Here is a 19,676-nt window from a genome sequence, read left to right as displayed (position 1 = left end):
TAGATCCATTTTGCACCGCACAAAATGCCCTGAAACTGATTATTTATTTTTATTATTGTTGTTTTTGGATTTTACACTTCAATACTAGAATTTTTAATTTTTTATAATTTTTTTTTTGAAAAATTGGTTATTATCAGAAAAAAATAATTAGATTATACAGCTCAATAACAATGAGAATCGGCCATTGCAATCTTTGAAGAAAGGTGAAATAATAATTTTGTTTTTTGAGAAAAAAAAAAGGAAATAATCTAAAAATAGTATATTCAATATTCATACTTCTATGTAAAAATAGAAACTCATATACGTGTAGTTTTAATATGGTACATATTGAGAGAAAGGCACTATCTGATGGTTGCCTCCAACAACGGCCCTTTGTCGACAGATCCCCCCCTACACACCAAAATCCAATAATTGAAGGCCAAAACTAGGCAGGAAATACCCTATAACTATATGTTTGCTATTAATACTAATTGAGTCTAATCAACTAAATTAGTTTTCGCTAACATTGATTAGCTTTAATTTAATAATATTAAAATATTTTTAATATTATAAAGTACCTTGCTTTTCCTTTCTTTTCAATCTTTATAATGCAGCTTTTCTTGTCACTTCCAATCTCACAATGTCTTTAGGAAAATCATATAGGCTTTTTTTTTTTTTGGATTTTGCCAATCCTTTAGCCGCATAAAAATTCTACCTCTCAACATATATTACTTTATTACTAAAGTGATGCAAGCAAGAAAACAATCAACTCTAAATTTTTGCATATCTATCAGATAATCTTCTTTAGGCTGATGAGAGAATTGAAATCTGTAGAGTGAATTGGGAGTAAATTAGTCACAGAGGTCTGCACTGTTGAAGGGGACATGACAGATTTAATTGTCCTTCGCAAGTGCATTTGGCTCACCAATTTTTGTCACTCTACCAAATCCATTTATCCAAATGCAAGCAAAAGAAAAAGTCAAACAAATTCATTGATAAAAAAGAAGCTGATCAGTGCATGATTTCACATCATTATTAATCATCACAAGTAGGTAAACCAAAATAAATAAATACTTCAATCCCCACTAATTAATTAGGCTAAAACTGAAATCCCCAGAAGTACTTATGCAATTTCAATCTGCAATTGTGAGCAACTAATGAAATATGAGGGGAAGGTTGCCTATCTCTTTATATAAATATCATGGAAAGCATAAATTAGATATAAATATACTCCACAACATAAAAACATATACTTGAGCATTAAAATGGATACTGAAGGGGATGCTTCAGAGATATATACAAATTATTTGACACCTCATTGATAGCAACAGCATGTAAATAAGACGTACTAGTTGGGTGAAAGGTCACTTTAGCTTAAAAGTGATCATAACTGTGACAAACGATACAAGTTTAAGCAGACAAATTCAGGCACACAGAGACACGGGTATTATATCATTAATTGAATTAAATTTTACTGCAAGCAGAATCCCTGAGAATCTTTTTCTTTTTTGCTGCATGTATTTGTACTATAAACAAGTTAATATATATAAAATCCCTAGTGTTTTTCTTTTTAGTACTTAATGTTGAAGGGGTCCCCCAGCCCTCATCTTCAATTGTTCTCTAACCTTTTCCAAATGGTTCCCTAAGTAAGCAACAGAAAATGGTGGAATTGAATATGTTATTATTAGACAAGAGGTGCCCAGATGGTGATAATATATGCATATGTGTTGTTTTTATATACAATAAGCTTGTGGACAAGCTTCATTCCCTTCTTTCCTTATCTTCAAAATTAAAAGCTAAAATGCATGGAGATCTGCCAGTTTTCTAGTCACCCATTTTTATAAATAAACAGGGATTCCATATCAGGACTTTTCATATGATATATGTATAATTAAGCTACATGTATTGGCAAGCTACATGACAAAAATACAACACTTCAAGTATTTTTTTTTTGGTACAAATGGCTCTAGACCTCACAGTCTTTAAAAAAACTCTTGTACGTACATGGTTCTTTTTAATGCTTCAAAACTTGAAAAACTTCTAACAAGTCTCATCTTTATCATTAAGGCAGTCAAAAGTTGAAATATGGAATAAAAGGTCAAATTAAAGAACAGATTAATTGATCCAAGTTTCAGAAACATAAAATTTCCAACTAGGCAATTGGAAGTCAAAGATGTAAATGGTTTTAAATACTGGCTGCTTCTTCTACATACATATAGGTCAAGCTTGATGATTTCTATCTGCTTTTGGTCTTGTTCAATTCATAGGTGTAAACATATAAATCCTTATCATGAAAATTTTGACTTCAAAAGTCAAAATCTTTGTTATGGAAGATCCTAATAGAACTGGTAAAAATCATCTAGAAGGATAAAGGTACATGAATTAGCTTAAGAAATTAACTAGCTAGAGGATTATGCTTGCATATGTGTAAGAGAGAGGCTACATCCTATGTGGGCTTTGTTGGCTATTGTACTTCGTCCTTCCAACTTTGGGCGATCCATCTTTTCCATTGAAATTGTAGGACCCCAGAAAAGGCCCCAGCTCCAGATTTATGATTTTGTTCACTGAGATGCCATTAACATGGTCCCATAAGGCCATGATTGGACAAAAAATAAGGCTTGAGCTGCTAGTATCTGTAACTGTATTTATTCAGCTACCTCAATTATTACTATTACTGCTGCTATTACATGGTGAGTGACGCATATGATTTTCATGCGCAAAAATGCAGTTTCTTGAGGAACGAATTCGCTGCTTGGAATGAAGCAAGCAATATAGGAAGGGAAAGGAAACTGAAATGAACCCATTCAAGAAGCAGAAAAATAATAATAGTAATGGAAACCCCACTGATATTTTGTTTAATGCTAATGAGGAAATGCATGGAAGCTGGATACAGCAAATTAATACTGTTATTATACTTCTTATAATTAATTACAATTTTAATTAGGTTTAACAGGTAATTATGACTAATATGACAGAGAAGTGATTAGGTAAATGATACTGAAAATTTACTGTACAAATAGAAGTGGAAATGAGAAAGGTTCCATTGATCTGGTTTATGAATACTTTAATAGATTCTTATACTTATTATAAATAATTCATTTAGATGTATGAGCTAGTTTACAACTTCAATAGCTGCATATTAACAGATCGATCTACTTATTGATCAATTTCCAAGAAGAAAATTTGATAGAAATATTAATTTCTCTATTAACACAGGATGACTACACCGGAAATCAATAGCACTAACATTGATATCATATATTTGTAAAGCTTCATCATCTCAGCTTAGATGTCAGTCAATTAGCAAGCTAGTTAGGTAGCTCTTATGGAGATAAGGAAGGAACTTGGGGAAGGTTTATCTCCTTCCAGAGGAGTTGGACCAGCGAGAGTGAGCTCCAGATCAACGTGTGCTACATTTGAAGATGTTGATTTTGATCTGTTTGAAGGTTTTGGCAGAGGTAACGAATGGTGGCAAGAAGCTAATTGATGAGGATAGTCAGTTTCTTGATTATTATCATAGGAGTTAAGGCCTACCAGAAGAGGAGGCAGAATGGTGTCATGTTGAGAGCTTGTTGGCTTCAAATATTGATGACTAGGAACAGGATCACAGAGCTTGGAGTTGCAAGTATTATAATTAGCTTGATGGCTGCTCCCAACCTATATGAACAGAAATCAATCAGAAAACTAATAATCCATGATCAATATATAGCTGCCGAGATATATAGGACTCGAAGGTTATTGATACCATGTCGAAGAGGCTCGAACGCCGTTTCTTATTGTTGAGGCTAGCAAGGCGAAGAAAGTACTTTTGAGCATGACTAGCAACTTGGGTTGGAGTTCTCGTAGTCACATAGTTTCTGGAGATGCCTCTCCAGTCTCCTTTTCCTAGCCTCTCAAGGCCGATTAGAAATGTTCGGTGCTCCTCTTCTGTCCATGGAACTCCTATAATCATCCAAAAATATGTTTTTTTTTTTCCTTTTCTTTTGTTGAATGTAAGGAAGATATGTAGAAAGATGAAATACTATAAAGCTGTTGAGATCAAATCATCAAATCATGTGAATTTTGCTATTTCTCCAGATGAGAATAGGCTAGAAATAATTGGCCTAGAAAATGTGGAAGCAACTCACAAAAATAGAAATAAATGGGCTGCAATATGATTAAAATAGAAATAAATGGGCTGCAATATGATTAATCTTTCTTTTTTTCCCTTTATATAAAATAAAAAAAGAAAATCATTGTTATCAATAATACCCTAAATGGAAATTTTTTTCTTTTGCAAAGAACATTAGAGAATTCTTTTATGGATGGATGTGTGTGTGTGTGTATATATATATATATATATATATATATATATATATATATATATATATATATATATATAGATATATATTGAAAACTCACCCTTCTTTCTTTCCTGGATTGGGCCGATGAGTCCATCTGACAGATAACCAGTGGATGTTCTATCGGGATTATCATCGACGGAAACTCGAGAAGAACACAAAGAAGAAGAAGACGGAGAAGAAGAAGAGGACAAACACTCCATGCTAAAACTCTTTTTCATGGCAATAGAAGAAGAAGATTGGTCAAGTTGCACTCCAAATAGCCTAAGTCCACCAACAACAGTGCCTCTGAAATTGGTGCAGGTCCTTGAATTATGGCCTATGTTCCCGCAATGTGAGCACTTCCTGCCCATTTCCGCCCAGACAAAGCTCAGCTTCTTGGACTAACAACCAACAAAAACCACAAATAACAAACTCACAGAGAGAGAGAGAGAAAGAGCAGAAATAACGAATAGTTTGGTGGGATATATGATGATGGGTAAGGTGGGGCTCATGAAAATGGATGCACACCAAGAGAAGATGATTGGATAGACATAGTTTATTGTTTGGATATTTTTCCAACTTGGGTTATAAACAAAAGAATTGAAATGCAGGGTACAATTACAAATCAATCTCTCTCTCTCTCTCTCTCTCTCTCTCTCTCTCTCTCTCTCTTTAGAAGGCTTATCTTATACTGGGTAATGGTATCTTTCCTCTGGAGAATAAATTCATCACCTTAATTAGCTAGGGTTTTGGTAATTGAATTTGAAGAACCTTAATTAATTGCCTGTATCTGTATGTAATATAGAATATTTAATCAAAATTATATATTAATTCTTATCATTTTTCTAAAAAATCTTTTAAAAAACATCCTCCAATGGGTTTGAAGGTTTGGTTACTAGATGACTTAAGAGAAGGGGTTGAAGAATCTTAGAAAATGAGAAGTTGGAAAGTTGGTGTTGATCAACCAATGCCTCTTTCATAGGAATTTCACAAAAATTGAAAAAAAAAAAAAAAAACTGTGCAAAAGACTTTGATCAAGAGAGTTTATAGAATTACTTTGATTTTTTCTTCCTAGTTGGTTAGCCAAAGATTAGAGGGTGTTTGCTTGGATATTTACTTTTAACTTTTGATTTAAAATATATTTTTAAATTTATAAATTAATTTAAAAATAAATAATTAATTATTTAATAAAATTATTTAAAATTAATTTTTAAATAATTTAAATATTTAGTTAAAAGACGCTTAAAGATAATTTAATTTATTAAAATAATAAAAAACATATATCATTGAATGTTGTCATCGAGGATAATATCAATATTTTAAAAAATTATTAGGATAATATAATATCATATTTGATTAAAATATAATTTTAAAATAAATAGATAAGTCATAAGTAAGTACTTTATTTATGATTGTTGACTTATTTTAAGCAGTTTTTTAATTTATAAATCAAATCAAATACTAATTTACCTATGATTTTTTACTTATAAATAAGTTTGAGCCAAATTAAACACCTTCTTAACGTGGATATAAAATTCTTAATGGTGATTAAGTCAATAATTATGACAAATCAAATTTTTTCAAAATACAACAAATTTCATTATTTTAATTTTCTAGTAATGGATCAAGGCCTAATTAATATATTCATCATACATCAAATGCTAATAGAAATAAAAGATTAAAGAATTTTCTTTTAGTTAAATGATGAGTTAGAGAAAGGAGGATAGATAAATGATTACAATAATAAAATTTTTTTAAGGACTTGTAATCTATTACCTATTATTTTGATTTTTATACCATGAAAATAACAAAAATAAAATAAAATAAAAATAAATTGCTTGACATCCCATATAAATTAATAAATAGAAAATTTTTACTTAGACCCAATTGAACTTAAAATACAAAATCTTTTCATATATTTTATATCTTAAATTTATGCTGAATCGAATTTAAGCAAAAAAAATTCTATAAAAATAAATCTATCTATGCTATGGCTTTAAACTGAAAACTCATATTTGAATAAAATAGATGAAGGAGAGAGAGGAATATTCTTATTTCCTTATTAGTAAACCTAAATAAATAAACAAGTAATTAAATGAGATATTGATAGAGACAAAGAGAGATATAATAAATCTCCCCCAACTAGATTTGTCTTGTCTTATTCTTATTATTATAATTAGGACCAACTTGTTAAAGATTTTAAGATAATGGGTTTATTTAATCCAATGTATGTGGAGCTGAAGTTGAGCCAGATAGAGATAATGTGCATACATTTGGCATTATCATGGAAAGGAATCTCCCCTTGTAAAGAAGAAGAAGAAGATAGTGCTATCAGAAAAGTTTTTAACTTTCTTTGACTAGTGCTTAGAATTTAATTTAATTTATTTTTTTAATTTAAAGTTTGAGAAGTTAATACTACTTTCATGGCTACTTGTTTTGACATTCCAGGTGAGTTTAGACTCATGAGGCTGCCCTAGCCCACAGAATTAAAACAAAGTAACTAACAAGAATTGTTGTGAAAAATTACATCACATAAATTAAATAATATAAAATTTAATATGACTCGGCATAAATCTATTCTATCAAATAAATTCACTATTAAGAAAAAATAATTACACACTCTAATTAATTTTCTCACCCTTACAAGTCACTTAAACAAAACTTATAAAATTCAACACACCGCTCCATTTCGTGAGTTCTTTACAATAATATAATGATCAATCAACTACTCATATATATAAGCCACTAAAAATTTACTCTTTTTAAGACTCTAATTATTAAACTTCATAATTTATAGTCTACTAAACTTCCTATTTTATCTAATTTCCTAATTCCAATTTAAGTTCGACTCTAACAAGAAACAATGTCATGATCTTAATTTTCCTTAACATTATTCTATGTTTGTTAACGCCTGAAATTTGTGTGATCTTAAGCATCGAGGGACATTAGTTCATGATAATTTTAATCAAACAACTCAAAAACTCAATAATAAATACTTTATAATGCATATTAATCGTTTTCATAACTATAAAGTTTTGAATTTAAAGTTCAATTGGAATTAATTATGCGAATAAAAAAAAAATTATGATAAATGAAAAGTTGTGGCTTTATGTCATAAAGGTCGATAAGATATAAGAGTTGAAATTTATTTGTTTATTTCTTCCCATGTGTCTCAAAAGCATTAGCCACTTGATGATTTTAAAGGATGATAATGTACGATTGTGTAGAAATCGTTCTTTCTCTCACGTTTGGTACCAAAAGCAACAACTTTAAGAGAAAAGATGATGGTTATAAAGTTTGCCAACTTAACCATAACTAGAGCACTGAAACTGCACCTGATTTGCTAGATCAGCCTTTTTGAAACTCAAAAGTACAAGAACCAATTTCTACAGCCCAGTTTTGATCAAATTTATTTATAAATTTGGTGCTAGTGCTTGTTAGTGCTTTTTTTTTTTTTTTTTTTAATATGGGTTCATCCACAGATAGCACAAATTGTAATTGGTCCATTAATTTTTCACCTACTCCTAAAGAACCAAAAAAAAAAAGTGCAGTTCTTCCAATCTTAAAATGGCAAAACCAACAGTTAGCACAACTTGGTGACGTTGGGCTGCTGCAGAGGCTGCTATAAATTAACAGTTTTTGACATTAGTGAAACCAATTCATAAGTTCTCTTTCTCCATTCTCCAACTTATGTGATCAGCTTTCAATGGACATAATAAGAAATCTTGAATTTGAGAACTTAGAGTTTTGTAGATGACTTTAATATCATTGAATTATTCATTAATGAAATTAAGGAAAACATAATAATAATAATAATAATAATAATAATAATAATAATAATAATTATTATTATTATTATTATTATTATTTTCTTTTTTTCTTTTAATAATTGGGTTAGGGAGAAGGCAGATTCAACTCTTAGCAATTTTCTACCTTTATTTGCAGAGTTTATTATTGGATTGTTAGGGTGAATTCTAGATTTGAGTAGAAGATCAGGGAATTAATATTATTTTCAAAATTAAAATATATTTTTTTTTACAATTAAATTCAACGAGCTTGATAAACTATTCCAATACTACTGAGTTAAAACTTATTGTTGTTAAATACCATATTAGTAGCATTTTTTTTCGTTAAAAGAAATTGTAAAATCACATCTCAAGCATCTACACAAATATAATACACAATAGGATTAAAAAAAAAAAAAAAAGCCTTTCTTGAATTAATTTTGGCATAAAAGAAGAATCAATGGAATTTGATCCAAATAGCACTTGCAAAATGGCTGACAACTACAAATAAATCCCTTGATAGCATGGAAAGACAGCAAATCTATTTTCCAAGTTTGAACATGGAAAAAGTAATGAATGGACAAGGCCACCTCACAGGTCATTTTCACATAAAGAACCTCAACCACTAATCACAGATATGCCTGTAAATCCCTTCTCCATATCATTATATAAAAAAGGAAAAAAAAATAATGAAGCTACTAATTAAACCCAATTGTACCTCAAAGTTGCGGAATGTCCAATGTACAGGCACTTTGCATCTTTCTTTTAAAAACAATTCAGTCATCTTGCCTCAAAGGCAAGGCTAATGATAATAATTAACACTTAATTATGCTCATTTGCAGGTGCTATGTGGGGAAGGAGTGCAGTTCTTGCTAGTGTTAGCAGGTGAAAGAACACAATATCTTAAGTTTGTGAACTTTGACTTATCATCCCATGCAATTGAAAAAATACCCAGTTCCACAAAGCTGACATTCCCTTCCTCATCTTGCTTCTTAAGAAAGAAAAAAAAAGAAAGAAAGGCCAATTATTTTTTTTAAAAGATCAAACATTTAAATAAGAAGAAAAGATAAAGAGGAGAAAGTGAGTCCTTACCTATACAGGAAGTGCTAATGGAACTTGGCCTCTCAAAAGCAGAATTAAAGTTCTCTCTCTCTCTCTCTCTCTCTCTCTCTCTCTCTCTCTATATATATATATATATATATATATACACACATACACACACACACACACACACACACACACACACCACACATGACAAGGTGCTTTGTATTTAGAAAGTATCCTACTTCCATAACAATGATTGAATGTGAAGTGAAATGGCCTGAAAGCAATTGAGTGTACAAGAAGTGGAATACATTTTTCAACTAATTAAAAAAGGAGAATTAAAAATTAAATACACAGAAGGATGGCCCATTGAATAGAATTTAATTATATATGGTAGTTTTTAGCATTCTATACACCATAGGATATGAATATGTGTGTGTGGCAACTGTTCTAATGGACTTTTCATTCTATATTTTCTTTGTCCACTTGGTTGTCTCCAAGCAAGAAAAATTCTAAGCCATCAAAGTGACAAATAGTCAAATATACATTTTCTTAAGCAAGTCAACAGGTAAGGCTGCCTACCCTACAACTCATTAAATATTTATTTCTCCAAGCAAGTCAAATACTTTTTTTGCTGTTGCAGTTGCAGGGTTTCATAGTTCATTAATGATAGCAAACTGTGGCGATAGGACCTTAGGTAATTGAATAGGCCACATGAACTATGGTAGGTGTGAGGTGATTTAAGAGAAGTAAATATCTCGCTTACCAACCAAAATTTTATTTTTCAAGTAAAACTTGTAAATTCTAATAATGTAACAACCAAAAACAGAGAAATATAGCAAAACATGATGGTCAATAGATTAGAAGAATCAATCTTCAACCGTGTTTAAGTCAAGAATTGGTACCAGTTATTATTGCAAATGACAGTAATGTATTGACCAACATGGTGAAGAATTTACCTAAACACATTTCCATTGAGCAAAACATAAAATTCTTCTGTTCATTTCACACAAATAGTCTACGCCTGCAGCCTCTCCATAGCTCAAGAATTAACTAATAAAATAATCTGTTTCTGTTTCCCTAATTTCTCAGCTTCTCATGTCTCAATAATGAACTCTACCCAAAGCCGCTCGGAATGCCTCTCACAATGAAATGAAGTCTACGCAGCTTGAAAATACACAACAGCAAATCTATAAATACCAAAACTATTCATACAGTAACAAAAAAGCCCGAATGACACTACGAATAAAAGAAAATAATATAAAAACTTGCACACTTCAGGAATGGGAAAGCCAAGGGACCCCTGAATCATTTTGGCTATTTACAGGACCAAAATCATAAAAGAGAAAATGAAATATATTTTCCAAATAGGAAATTATTTTCAACTGAAGGAAGAGAAGGAGAAACTCACAACAAAATGTCTTCAAGAGCCATTCCAATGTCTAAACCTGCATATTCCACGTTGATTTTCTGCAAAAGAATCACGAAGAGACTGCACCATGAAATATACAACAGGAATCTTACCCAATTCTTCATCCTGCAGTTGAAAATTTTATTTATCATTCTTGGTGCAGTGTGTGCACATTGCTATGCATGTGCAAAAGAGAGAAAGAGAGATGTCATACCAGTTCGGCAAGACACACTTCAAAACTCACAGAATTAGCATCAACGGACATGAATATCTTTCTGTAAGCCAATCTCAGACTCCTAATATCATTCCCCAAAAATATATGCAGGTCATTCAAACAACAAACAAAAATATGGAGTATTAAAGATATAGAAAGCATAGAATAGGAGAATGAACAAAAATGGAAAGAGGAAGAAGAAATATCAGGTCAATCATTAATCAGAAATTCACCAATGTCTTCAATCTTGTTGCATCAAAATAAAAAGAATTTCAAAAACCAGCTGATGCATCCACCAAAAACAACACGAGGCAGACATTAAATTTTATTACAGACTTCCTTTTGTACCATCATAATTTTTCAAATGATGATTTTCACAATAAGCTCATTTATCTATATCAACAACCTTGAGCATATATTCCATCCCATCAAAAGAAGGCTCCTCGCATAAATCATGCACTTACTCCAGCCAAGACCATGAAAGCCAAACAAGTACTAGAATATCAAATCTGACTCTCAAGTCTCACCCCAGATGCCAAATCCCTCTCTGCCAAAGAAACAGTGCAGCATCTCAAGGCTGTGATATGCAAGTTCATATTATTATATAAAAACTTGCAAACCTTCATCAAGATTCGCTAAAAATCTCTTTTGCGATGTTTTCAAGTTATATTCAAGAAACCATGGTGGTACACTTTAGCTGCCTTGCAAAGCCATCAGAATGAAAGTAACGACTGACCTCTGTGGCTGTGAATCCATGTCGTTGAAGACCCTCCAAATTCAGACCATGAAACTCAGCTCTTTCTCCAGCCACCATTACATATTTAGGGACATCTTGCGAAACCTTCAGCCATAACAAATACATTTTCATGACAGAAAAATTTTCTTCTATTTTATATGTTCTAATATACTCATTTCAAATACATTCAGCAAAACACGCAATTATGCAACATGGACTTTCAGTCTGGCATTTTTTTCCCTATTGGACACACCAATATGTATAAATATCAGTGGTAGACTTGTCCAACACCACATGTCCGCATTGCAAAATGAAAAATCAAAACCAAAAAATAGTAAAAGATCATACCACAGCTCCACCACTGATAAAAGAAAACCAAACAATATGGTAAAATTGATGAACAACAATAGCACCAGCAGTGTGAATATAGTCTTGCATTTGCAGCACCTCAATCAAGTTCTAATCAAACAATAGATATGAAATATTAGTAAATTAACATGTTGAATAATGTTATCAATCCTGATTGTTATGAGATAACTAGATAAGCTAAGGACTTACTTCCACAATAACATGACCAGCTAGAAAAGTATTATTAGTAAACATGTTATTGTTGCCAATGTTGCAGTCATGGGCAATATGACAAGACCCCATGAATGTCAAAAAATGACTATGGCATATAAAATACATTGGCACACTGGCCATAACGTTCTCTCACTTGACTTTGAAGATAGGTGAATTGAAGAATGCTCACTGATTTCATTGTTATAAACAATGTCAAGAGAACATTCATCCACTGGCCCTGGCTAAATGCAAGGATCAAAAAAAAACAAAAAGAGGCTATTTTAAATAGAAAACAATTCTTAAATTTCTAAATCACTGCAACAGGGCAGACTCTGCTATACATGAGCAAAGTATATACATGATAATGCAAATGCAAAAACTGATAATGATGATGACAAACATATATATGAAGATTGAACAGAAATACACTCAAAATGTTTTGGTGTACATAATACATATGTGCATGATTACAACTCTTTCAAACCAGTAACTAACCGAAACAACTTCTTAAAGGTGAACAAAAATAAGCAACAGAAATCTGAAACAAGCAACAGAAAAGCAAGGGAAAAGAGTTGGCCATATGCATCCAACGCCATGCTTCTGTAAGTATGTTACCCGGAATTGCAAATATTTGCAGATGTTATCCATAAAGTATAGAAATTATAAGTCAGGTCAGCAGATGATCAATGTAAGCAAGATGAGATGTTAATAGAATTGAAACCACAGGTAACTAGAACAGGGAATATCGCCATTTGCAAAATTCTTACCAATTCAAGCAAAGTAAACATGCCTTATTCTGAAATATCCGGAACAAGCAACACTTTGTCAATGTTGCAAGACGGCATTTTGCTTTCTTAGCAACCAAAATGATCCAAAGGAACTGAAGAATAAGTAAGTCATCTGGAATTTTTTACTCAAAGGGACCAAAAAATGACATAAAAAGCAGCAGATTCTCAAATTCCCTAGCCCAATTGTATATTTGTCCCCTTATAACTAGTTGAAGTACTCTAAATCATACAAAACATGCTTCACAAACAAGACATATAGACAACCAAATGCAGTGACAAAAGTTGACAAGAAGACATAAACTAAATTAGATAATGCGTATAATTAGAAGGAAAACAAACCTTGAATTTCATATCTTGGCATTTAACGCCAACCCCAGCATGATTACCAATTATGTTATCATGCCTATAAGCGTATGTCCAATGCCATCAGTATATTTCCAAAAACATGGCATTCAGGATACAATTGACAACCATTCCCAAGCTTGGAAGATGATCTAACAGTGCAGAAGGGACCAATCGAAACACCCTATAAACAAGAGAACAAAGAAATCAGTAAAGACTAGTCAATAGAAACAGAGAGAGAACCTGGCCAATCAAGGTGTGTGGGTGAACGACAGCTGTGGGGGTGAACCAAGGTGGGCTTCTCCAGTGGTGAAGCTTCTGATTTCCTCTCTTTATATGCATCTGTGACACAAGAACAAAGACTTCCATTGATGAAGCTGTCTTATTCTTGTTGGAAGCAATGGAGAGAGAACTAGAGTTAATAGAGAAGGAGATACATGTAGGTGCAGTGGAGAATCATTGCAGAGAGAGAGCGAACAAATAGGCCTGCGTATTTTGAGCATCGAATTCATGGCGGAAGTCAGAATCATTACACGAGCGTCCTTCCACTTGAATTTGACGCTGCGTATCCAACTTTTCTCATTTTATTGCATCTTCCCAAAATTAATCACTTTTTACACTCGCGCCCCCCGTTTTTGTCCGTGGATTTCATTTTGAAGCCTTTCTTTAATTTAATTTTTTATCTTATAAATTTGAACAAATTACTTGCAAAAATGATGAAGATTTAATCCCAAGACTAAATCTTTTTATATTTAAATTATCTTTTCTATCTCAAATCTATCCCTCATACATTTGGATAGTGAGATTTGCACAAAATTAAGTGAGATTTTTTTTTAAAATTACTTATAGGAAATTAAATGAGGTTAGATCAAAAATTTAATTCACTCGATCGAGAGATTTAGATCATGTTCTGTAATATTAACTATTCTAGCAATTGTTAGCTGTAATGTCAAAGGGTAGGAAGTTTGAAAAGTAAAATCTAATTTTTAGAGACTAAAAGGGATATTTTATATTTATTTCTATTTATATAATTTTACAAGTATGATAGTCAAGCATAGTAATGTCTTCTCTTGTCATACCTCATTGTGTTTCTAATACTCTTTAGGGGAATAACTAGTTGATTACTGTGAAGTGACAAGTACAACTAGTCACTGACATTATGAGTTTCTGTCTACTCTTTGTAGGTTTTCTTTCTGTCTGTAAGTAATGTGAGAACAATCAATTTAATTATATTGATTATGACATATAAATAAAAAAAATAGCTTGTTCTTTATATACGTGTGCCTCTTGATTTGTTATGCATGAACTGCTATTGTAATATTATCCCAATAGGCTTGTCATGCCATGCCATCAATTTTTTTACTAACTATTAACATTTAGCAATTAGATATTAACTATTAATAGTCAGCTGATTTATATAGTGATTTAAGGTAAAAATGCTTGATAAAAATAATTATTAAATTAGATTAGCTGTTAAATATAAAAATAGTTGTATGATCAAAACACTCTCTCAATCTGTAATATTTTAATTATGATCGAAACACTAAATGTTATTTTAAAAAATATTACCGAACAGGCCTTAGCAGATGGATAATTATTCAATTAGTGGCTCACTATCATAAAAAATAATTAAATAATTAAATTCAATATTGAATTAGGAGGATATGACACATGGTGGTGGATGAACAAACCTTCACATTTGCTGTTACAGCTTACAACTATACATCCAAGAACCTATGATCACAAGTTAAATAAGTATTGACTAACACATAAAAGTAATTTAATACTGCTAATAAAAGCTCTTCTTTGCTTCCACTCTACCAAACTGGACAGCTGCAGGGCCTCTTCGCTACTTCTGATGTTGTTCTTGCGCAACCTGTTTCCAGTATGCTTTCAGAATGACTGCCAGAACTTCAAAATTGATTGCTTGAATTCATGACTATGTCACCTTCCAACATCCGAAGCACCTTTATGAAACAACTTAGATATCAGTTAATCATGAATTTGTAACCTTCTGGTGTGAACAATAAGAAACATAATAAATTGAAGAGGGAAATTTAGATGGCATTAACTTTGAGATTCACTACTATCCAGAGGCAGACGAGACAATGTCAGATGGATTGTTTAGATTGTATGCATATAACACCGAGCCAATGAGGGATTTAGTCTCAGAAACTTCTTGAATTAGAATAATTCTCTCACCTGAGACATCCGAGGCCTTGAATGAGGATCCCGGCTAATGCACGATGAGGCGCAATGCAGCATGTTATGCACCTCTTGCTCCGAGTAGCAATTCATTAAGCGTGGGTCAAGGATTTCTTGGATGGCAGGCCTTTCTAGAAGTGGACGCACCTGCTCCAGATCTCATGACATAAGGGATGACCAAGAAACAAGATAAAGCAGAAAGAAATTTATTCTGCCGCTTAACAGTAACAGTTCAACACTCAACTTTATCAGAGATACAATGAATTTTCACCATCACATCATATTGCCACATATTCAAAACTATAGTCTATAGTTCCTGAGCTCATACCCATTCAGTTAGGCACTGCTGGCCTTTAGGTCGTTTTATATCAATAGCTTTCCGTCCTGTAACTAGCTCCACCAATACCACCCCAAAAGAATAGACATCAGCTTTTTCTGTGATCTGGCCACTTTGAGCATATTCTGGAGCCAAATACCTAAATTAAGGAAAGATTTAATCTATCATTATTTAGATAAAAAAAATGGAGGATGAAAAGAAAACCTGCCAATAGTTTTACCCAAATGTCCCAATTATTCTTGTTTCAACTCCCACGTCTCCATTTGGCTGCCACCTTGCCAGTCCAAAATCTCCAACCTGACATTGAAAAGTAGGAGTCAATTCAAACAGATACTTTGCAATAAAATTACATGAAATTTCATGAGCCTGTGACTTGAAACAAAAGAAGGCAATGATAATGCTGAATCAATTACAGATATATATCTGGTAATGTTGTTATAGAGAGATGGCAAGAGAATGAAATACCATTGGTTCAAAATCATGGGTTATGAGGATATTGTTAGGCCTCATATCACGATGGACAATACAACCCACTCTACATTCTTCATGAAGGTATCTCAGTCCTCTAGCTGCTCCAACAGCAATTTTTTGACGTGCAGACCAGTTTAATGGATCTTGAGAATGTCCTACAAATTTCAAACACTGCAATTAAATTTGGATATAGAAAAGACAATAAATTTTCATTTGCAAAGAACTATATATAAGCATATGGAAGCAAGAAAAATTGTCTTGGCTGTAGAAGGGATATCTTATTTCATTTGTTAAAAAAAAAAAATCTATATGCAATTGAGTGGAAATTTCAAGGTGAAGTAACATTATGCATTCTAGGAACATTCAATGGATTTCAGTGAATTATTTCCACATCTCCAAGAAAAGTATTAATATCAAATATGCAGAACAAATCAATGCACCATGGGAGAATTTACCAAAAAGATGTGAATCTAAAGATCCATTGCAAATATATTCATAAACCAGCAATCTTCTTCCATCTTCCACGCAGAATCCAATCAACATCACAACATTACGATGCTGTGCACAACTCAAAACCTCAACTTCTGAGCAAAATTCTAGATCACCTTGAGAACTAGCCAATTTATGTTGTTTGACAGCAACCACCAGCCCATCTGGTAAGACACCTCGGTGAACAGAACCAAATCCACCTTCAGCCAAGAAATTTTCTTGTGAAAATCCATCTGTAGCAAGTTCCAGTTCGGCATAAGTAAACCACTTGGGAGGATTTCCAAATGCAGGAGCCTTGTGTCGACATAGTGAACACAGTGGAGGAGGACCAAGAGGGACATGTGTAGACAAGGAAATTGCTTTCCTGACACTTTTGCTTAAGTTCAAATCAATTCCATAGTTCACGACTCCAATATCACGTTCTCGGTCTAATTTGGATAAATTCTCCAGCAAACTTTTGTATGTGAAAGTTTGAGCTATATTTTTGGATCTTTGGAAGCCATCCAGCAAATTTTTTGCAAGTTCACCACTGGAACTCAGATTATCATCCATCCACGGATGGAAATATGATCTGGTGGAAGAAGTTGCCCGTTTGTCACTGTCTGAATCAGATTCAGATTCATAAAGACTTTCATTTTCTTCAGTGAACAACAAATGCTCCTTCTTCTGGCTCCCATAGATTCCAGATAGAAAAAATGGTGAAGTCCCTGGATCTGAGCTTGATATTGATGATGTCCCAACATCTGTTGCAGTCAGTGACGATTCATGATCTGGACTACTTGCAGGAGTTACAAATGGCCCCCTTAACATATCTAGCTGGTGAAATTTGCTCTCGAAGTCCTTTGAAGATTCTTCTCCAACAAATGGCAATGGCCAACATACTTCGGTTTGCATCACTGGGTATTCAATCAAATTCAAACGAAGAACCTTTGGCTGAGATCGTTTCATCACCACAACATTACATTGTAACTCTTCCATGCAGTATTTCTTCTCATGTTTCAGATGTCTGTACAGGAATAGAAGTTTTAGTTGAACAAATACAAGTGGAAGCACGACAATCATGCAAACATTAAACTTATAGCACCATTATCAAAAATCAACCACCATATAATTGCAAGCCCCCAGAATACTAGATTGTTAAGACAACGTCCATGATATGCCATGCAATAGAACAAGGTTTATTTGATTTTATTACTTGTCCAATATAACCCAGTTTGATTGAGCCTTCTTGGCTTCAGCAGCTACCACTCCACATGATGAACCAGCAACAACTTTTATCCTGATTTTTACCTGTGAAAAAGAATCAAAAGGTGTAAAAGACTCGATGAAAGAGAGAATGAGAAACCTAAACATTTTAAAGCAAAGAAATCAATTCTTCCCAGACCTTCTCAGGTTCATAAACATCATGGATTTGAAGCAACATTCTAGAGCATGAATCTGAAATATCATCTGTCTGATCTAACCCGGTTCCTGATTTCCGGTTACCACTAGTGCAATCACTGGTGAATCTTGAAAAGCCCCAAGAACTTTTACCTGGAAAAGTATTCAAAATATCATTTAACGACCTCCTTGAAATCATTATAACTGGGCAGGGAAAAGGGGGAAAAATAAAAATTTCAGGGCCTTAAAACTTAATGTTTCAACGATTGTTTGTGCATTTAACTTTGGCAATAAATTGTTTATGGCTTATGCTGCACATTGCAGATTTGCTAAAATTCTTTCTATTTTCTTAAGATGTTCACATGCTACAATAAAGACCTTAAAATGAAAGAAAACATGCACACTAGATGAGAAATTTTCCTATTATAAAAGTCAATAATCAGCAACTCATTTGTGCACTGTCCTAAAATTAGGGATTGAAGGGATTCACCAAACCAAGAACACAATGGAACTGAATATATCTGATGAACAATTCTGTTTTTGTTTTCTCAAGTTGAAGAAGGAATTTTTGCAAAAAGTGATTGGAGTGTTGAGTGAAAATTTAATACCAGTATAATTTTGTGAAGAGTCAACCAAGTTCATTACAAAAAAGCCCTGACCCTTACATGTACTCATCAAATTCAAAGCAACAAAAAGAAGTACAAGAAGAGCATTATAGCAAAGTTTCAATGAAGTATTACGGAGGCAGAACTGTTTAAACAAGGCGGGCAATTCACGTGAAATTAATCCCTGACAGTCAACGGGATATCAAAATTTTAACAGATAAAGTCAACATTCTAATGTGATTGGAAGAGACACGGCAAATAAAAGAAGGAGAAGAAATGAAAAAAAAAAAAATCCATGGAAGATTACTTGTGGAGTGAGCAGGGATGACCACCACTAGCTTAATGCAATCCCCTGGTTGAACCACATGAGTCAAAGCCCAGACCAAAGCTCTCCTGGGTATCTCTTTTGATGCCTTAACAGCAACCACCACCACCTTCCCAACCACCACATCTGAAGCACCCTTCCCATTCATATCATCAACCAAAAAATCTAACCTGTAACACCCCCCACTTCAACTTTCTTTTCTTCAACACACCATATAGCCAAGAACCACATCAAAATTCCTCATCAAACAAATTATTGAGCATGAAAAGGACTGCATTATCAAGTTGAAGCACGGAAACCAAGATGCTTTCAAAGTGCCCTGATAAAAAAGCTACGAGTGGTAAAAGTAGAAGAGGTCTTTCAGTTCCAGTCACTTTCCCAACTGAGTACTTCTCTTTTTACATGTAAAAAAACACTGTAGACAACTTTGGATCAAGCAAACCCAGATGAGCTTTTGCAAGCACAAGTTCTTTCGTTGAAACTGAGGCTACTTTTTTTGATGTTCATGTGGAAAGCGTGAGATTAAAGGGAACAGAAGTTGGTTTTTCCGGTGCGAAAAAGCAGGGTTGGCACAGTTTACGGAACGTGGAGTTTATGAAATTTCTCCTTCAACGTTTTTTCAGATTTTTTTTTATCATTATATCATAATTAATAATTTTAAAAAATAAATTAAAATATACTT

The 19,676-nt window shown here is 32.9% G+C and overlaps 3 protein-coding genes across 29 annotated transcripts; all 3 read right to left on the bottom strand.

Annotated features, from left to right (window-relative positions):
- Positions 1-3,026: 3,026 nt before the first annotated feature.
- Positions 3,027-4,902, bottom strand: LOC110659288 (transcription factor MYBS3). Of its 2 annotated transcripts, none has more exons than XM_058129711.1 (3): positions 4,381-4,902; positions 3,725-3,906; positions 3,027-3,636 (listed from the first exon to the last, which is right to left on the bottom strand). In XM_058129711.1, exons 1-3 carry the CDS (start codon positions 4,670-4,672, stop codon positions 3,292-3,294), a joined length of 819 nt encoding a protein of 272 aa, XP_057985694.1. In that variant the 5' UTR covers positions 4,673-4,902; the 3' UTR covers positions 3,027-3,291. The 2 variants fall into 2 exon arrangements, with proteins under 2 accessions (XP_057985694.1, XP_021672859.2); XM_021817167.2 differs by having other exon boundaries at positions 3,725-3,921; positions 4,381-4,890.
- A 3,715-nt stretch (positions 4,903-8,617) lies between these two features.
- Positions 8,618-13,856, bottom strand: LOC110665126 (uncharacterized). Of its 26 annotated transcripts, XR_009141302.1 has the most exons (6): positions 13,180-13,849; positions 11,492-12,932; positions 11,220-11,302; positions 10,756-10,837; positions 10,542-10,600; positions 8,618-10,297 (listed from the first exon to the last, which is right to left on the bottom strand). XR_009141302.1 is itself a non-coding variant. In XM_058129709.1 (5 exons), exons 2-5 carry the CDS (start codon positions 11,509-11,511, stop codon positions 8,990-8,992), a joined length of 249 nt encoding a protein of 82 aa, XP_057985692.1. In that variant the 5' UTR covers positions 11,512-12,932; positions 13,180-13,847; the 3' UTR covers positions 8,618-8,989. The 26 variants fall into 26 exon arrangements, 2 of the variants coding, with proteins under 2 accessions (XP_057985692.1, XP_057985693.1); XR_009141306.1 differs by having other exon boundaries at positions 10,756-12,932; positions 13,180-13,524; positions 13,620-13,856; XR_009141297.1 differs by having other exon boundaries at positions 8,618-9,077; positions 9,179-10,297; positions 10,756-12,932; positions 13,180-13,851.
- A 945-nt stretch (positions 13,857-14,801) lies between these two features.
- On the bottom strand, positions 14,802-19,581 carry LOC110659285 (inactive protein kinase SELMODRAFT_444075). Its single transcript, XM_021817166.2, has 9 exons — positions 18,977-19,581; positions 18,069-18,217; positions 17,880-17,974; positions 16,651-17,690; positions 16,190-16,350; positions 15,945-16,021; positions 15,716-15,863; positions 15,385-15,534; positions 14,802-15,149 (listed from the first exon to the last, which is right to left on the bottom strand). Exons 1-9 carry the CDS (start codon positions 19,140-19,142, stop codon positions 15,096-15,098), a joined length of 2,040 nt encoding a protein of 679 aa, XP_021672858.2. The 5' UTR covers positions 19,143-19,581; the 3' UTR covers positions 14,802-15,095.
- Positions 19,582-19,676: the final 95 nt, after the last annotated feature.

Source organism: Hevea brasiliensis, chromosome 11, assembly GCF_030052815.1.
Source record: "Hevea brasiliensis isolate MT/VB/25A 57/8 chromosome 11, ASM3005281v1, whole genome shotgun sequence".
NCBI classification, from domain to species: domain Eukaryota; kingdom Viridiplantae; phylum Streptophyta; class Magnoliopsida; order Malpighiales; family Euphorbiaceae; genus Hevea; species Hevea brasiliensis.
The sequence above is the reverse complement of the archived record's forward strand: the minus strand, read 5'-3'. Positions and strand labels throughout refer to the sequence as shown.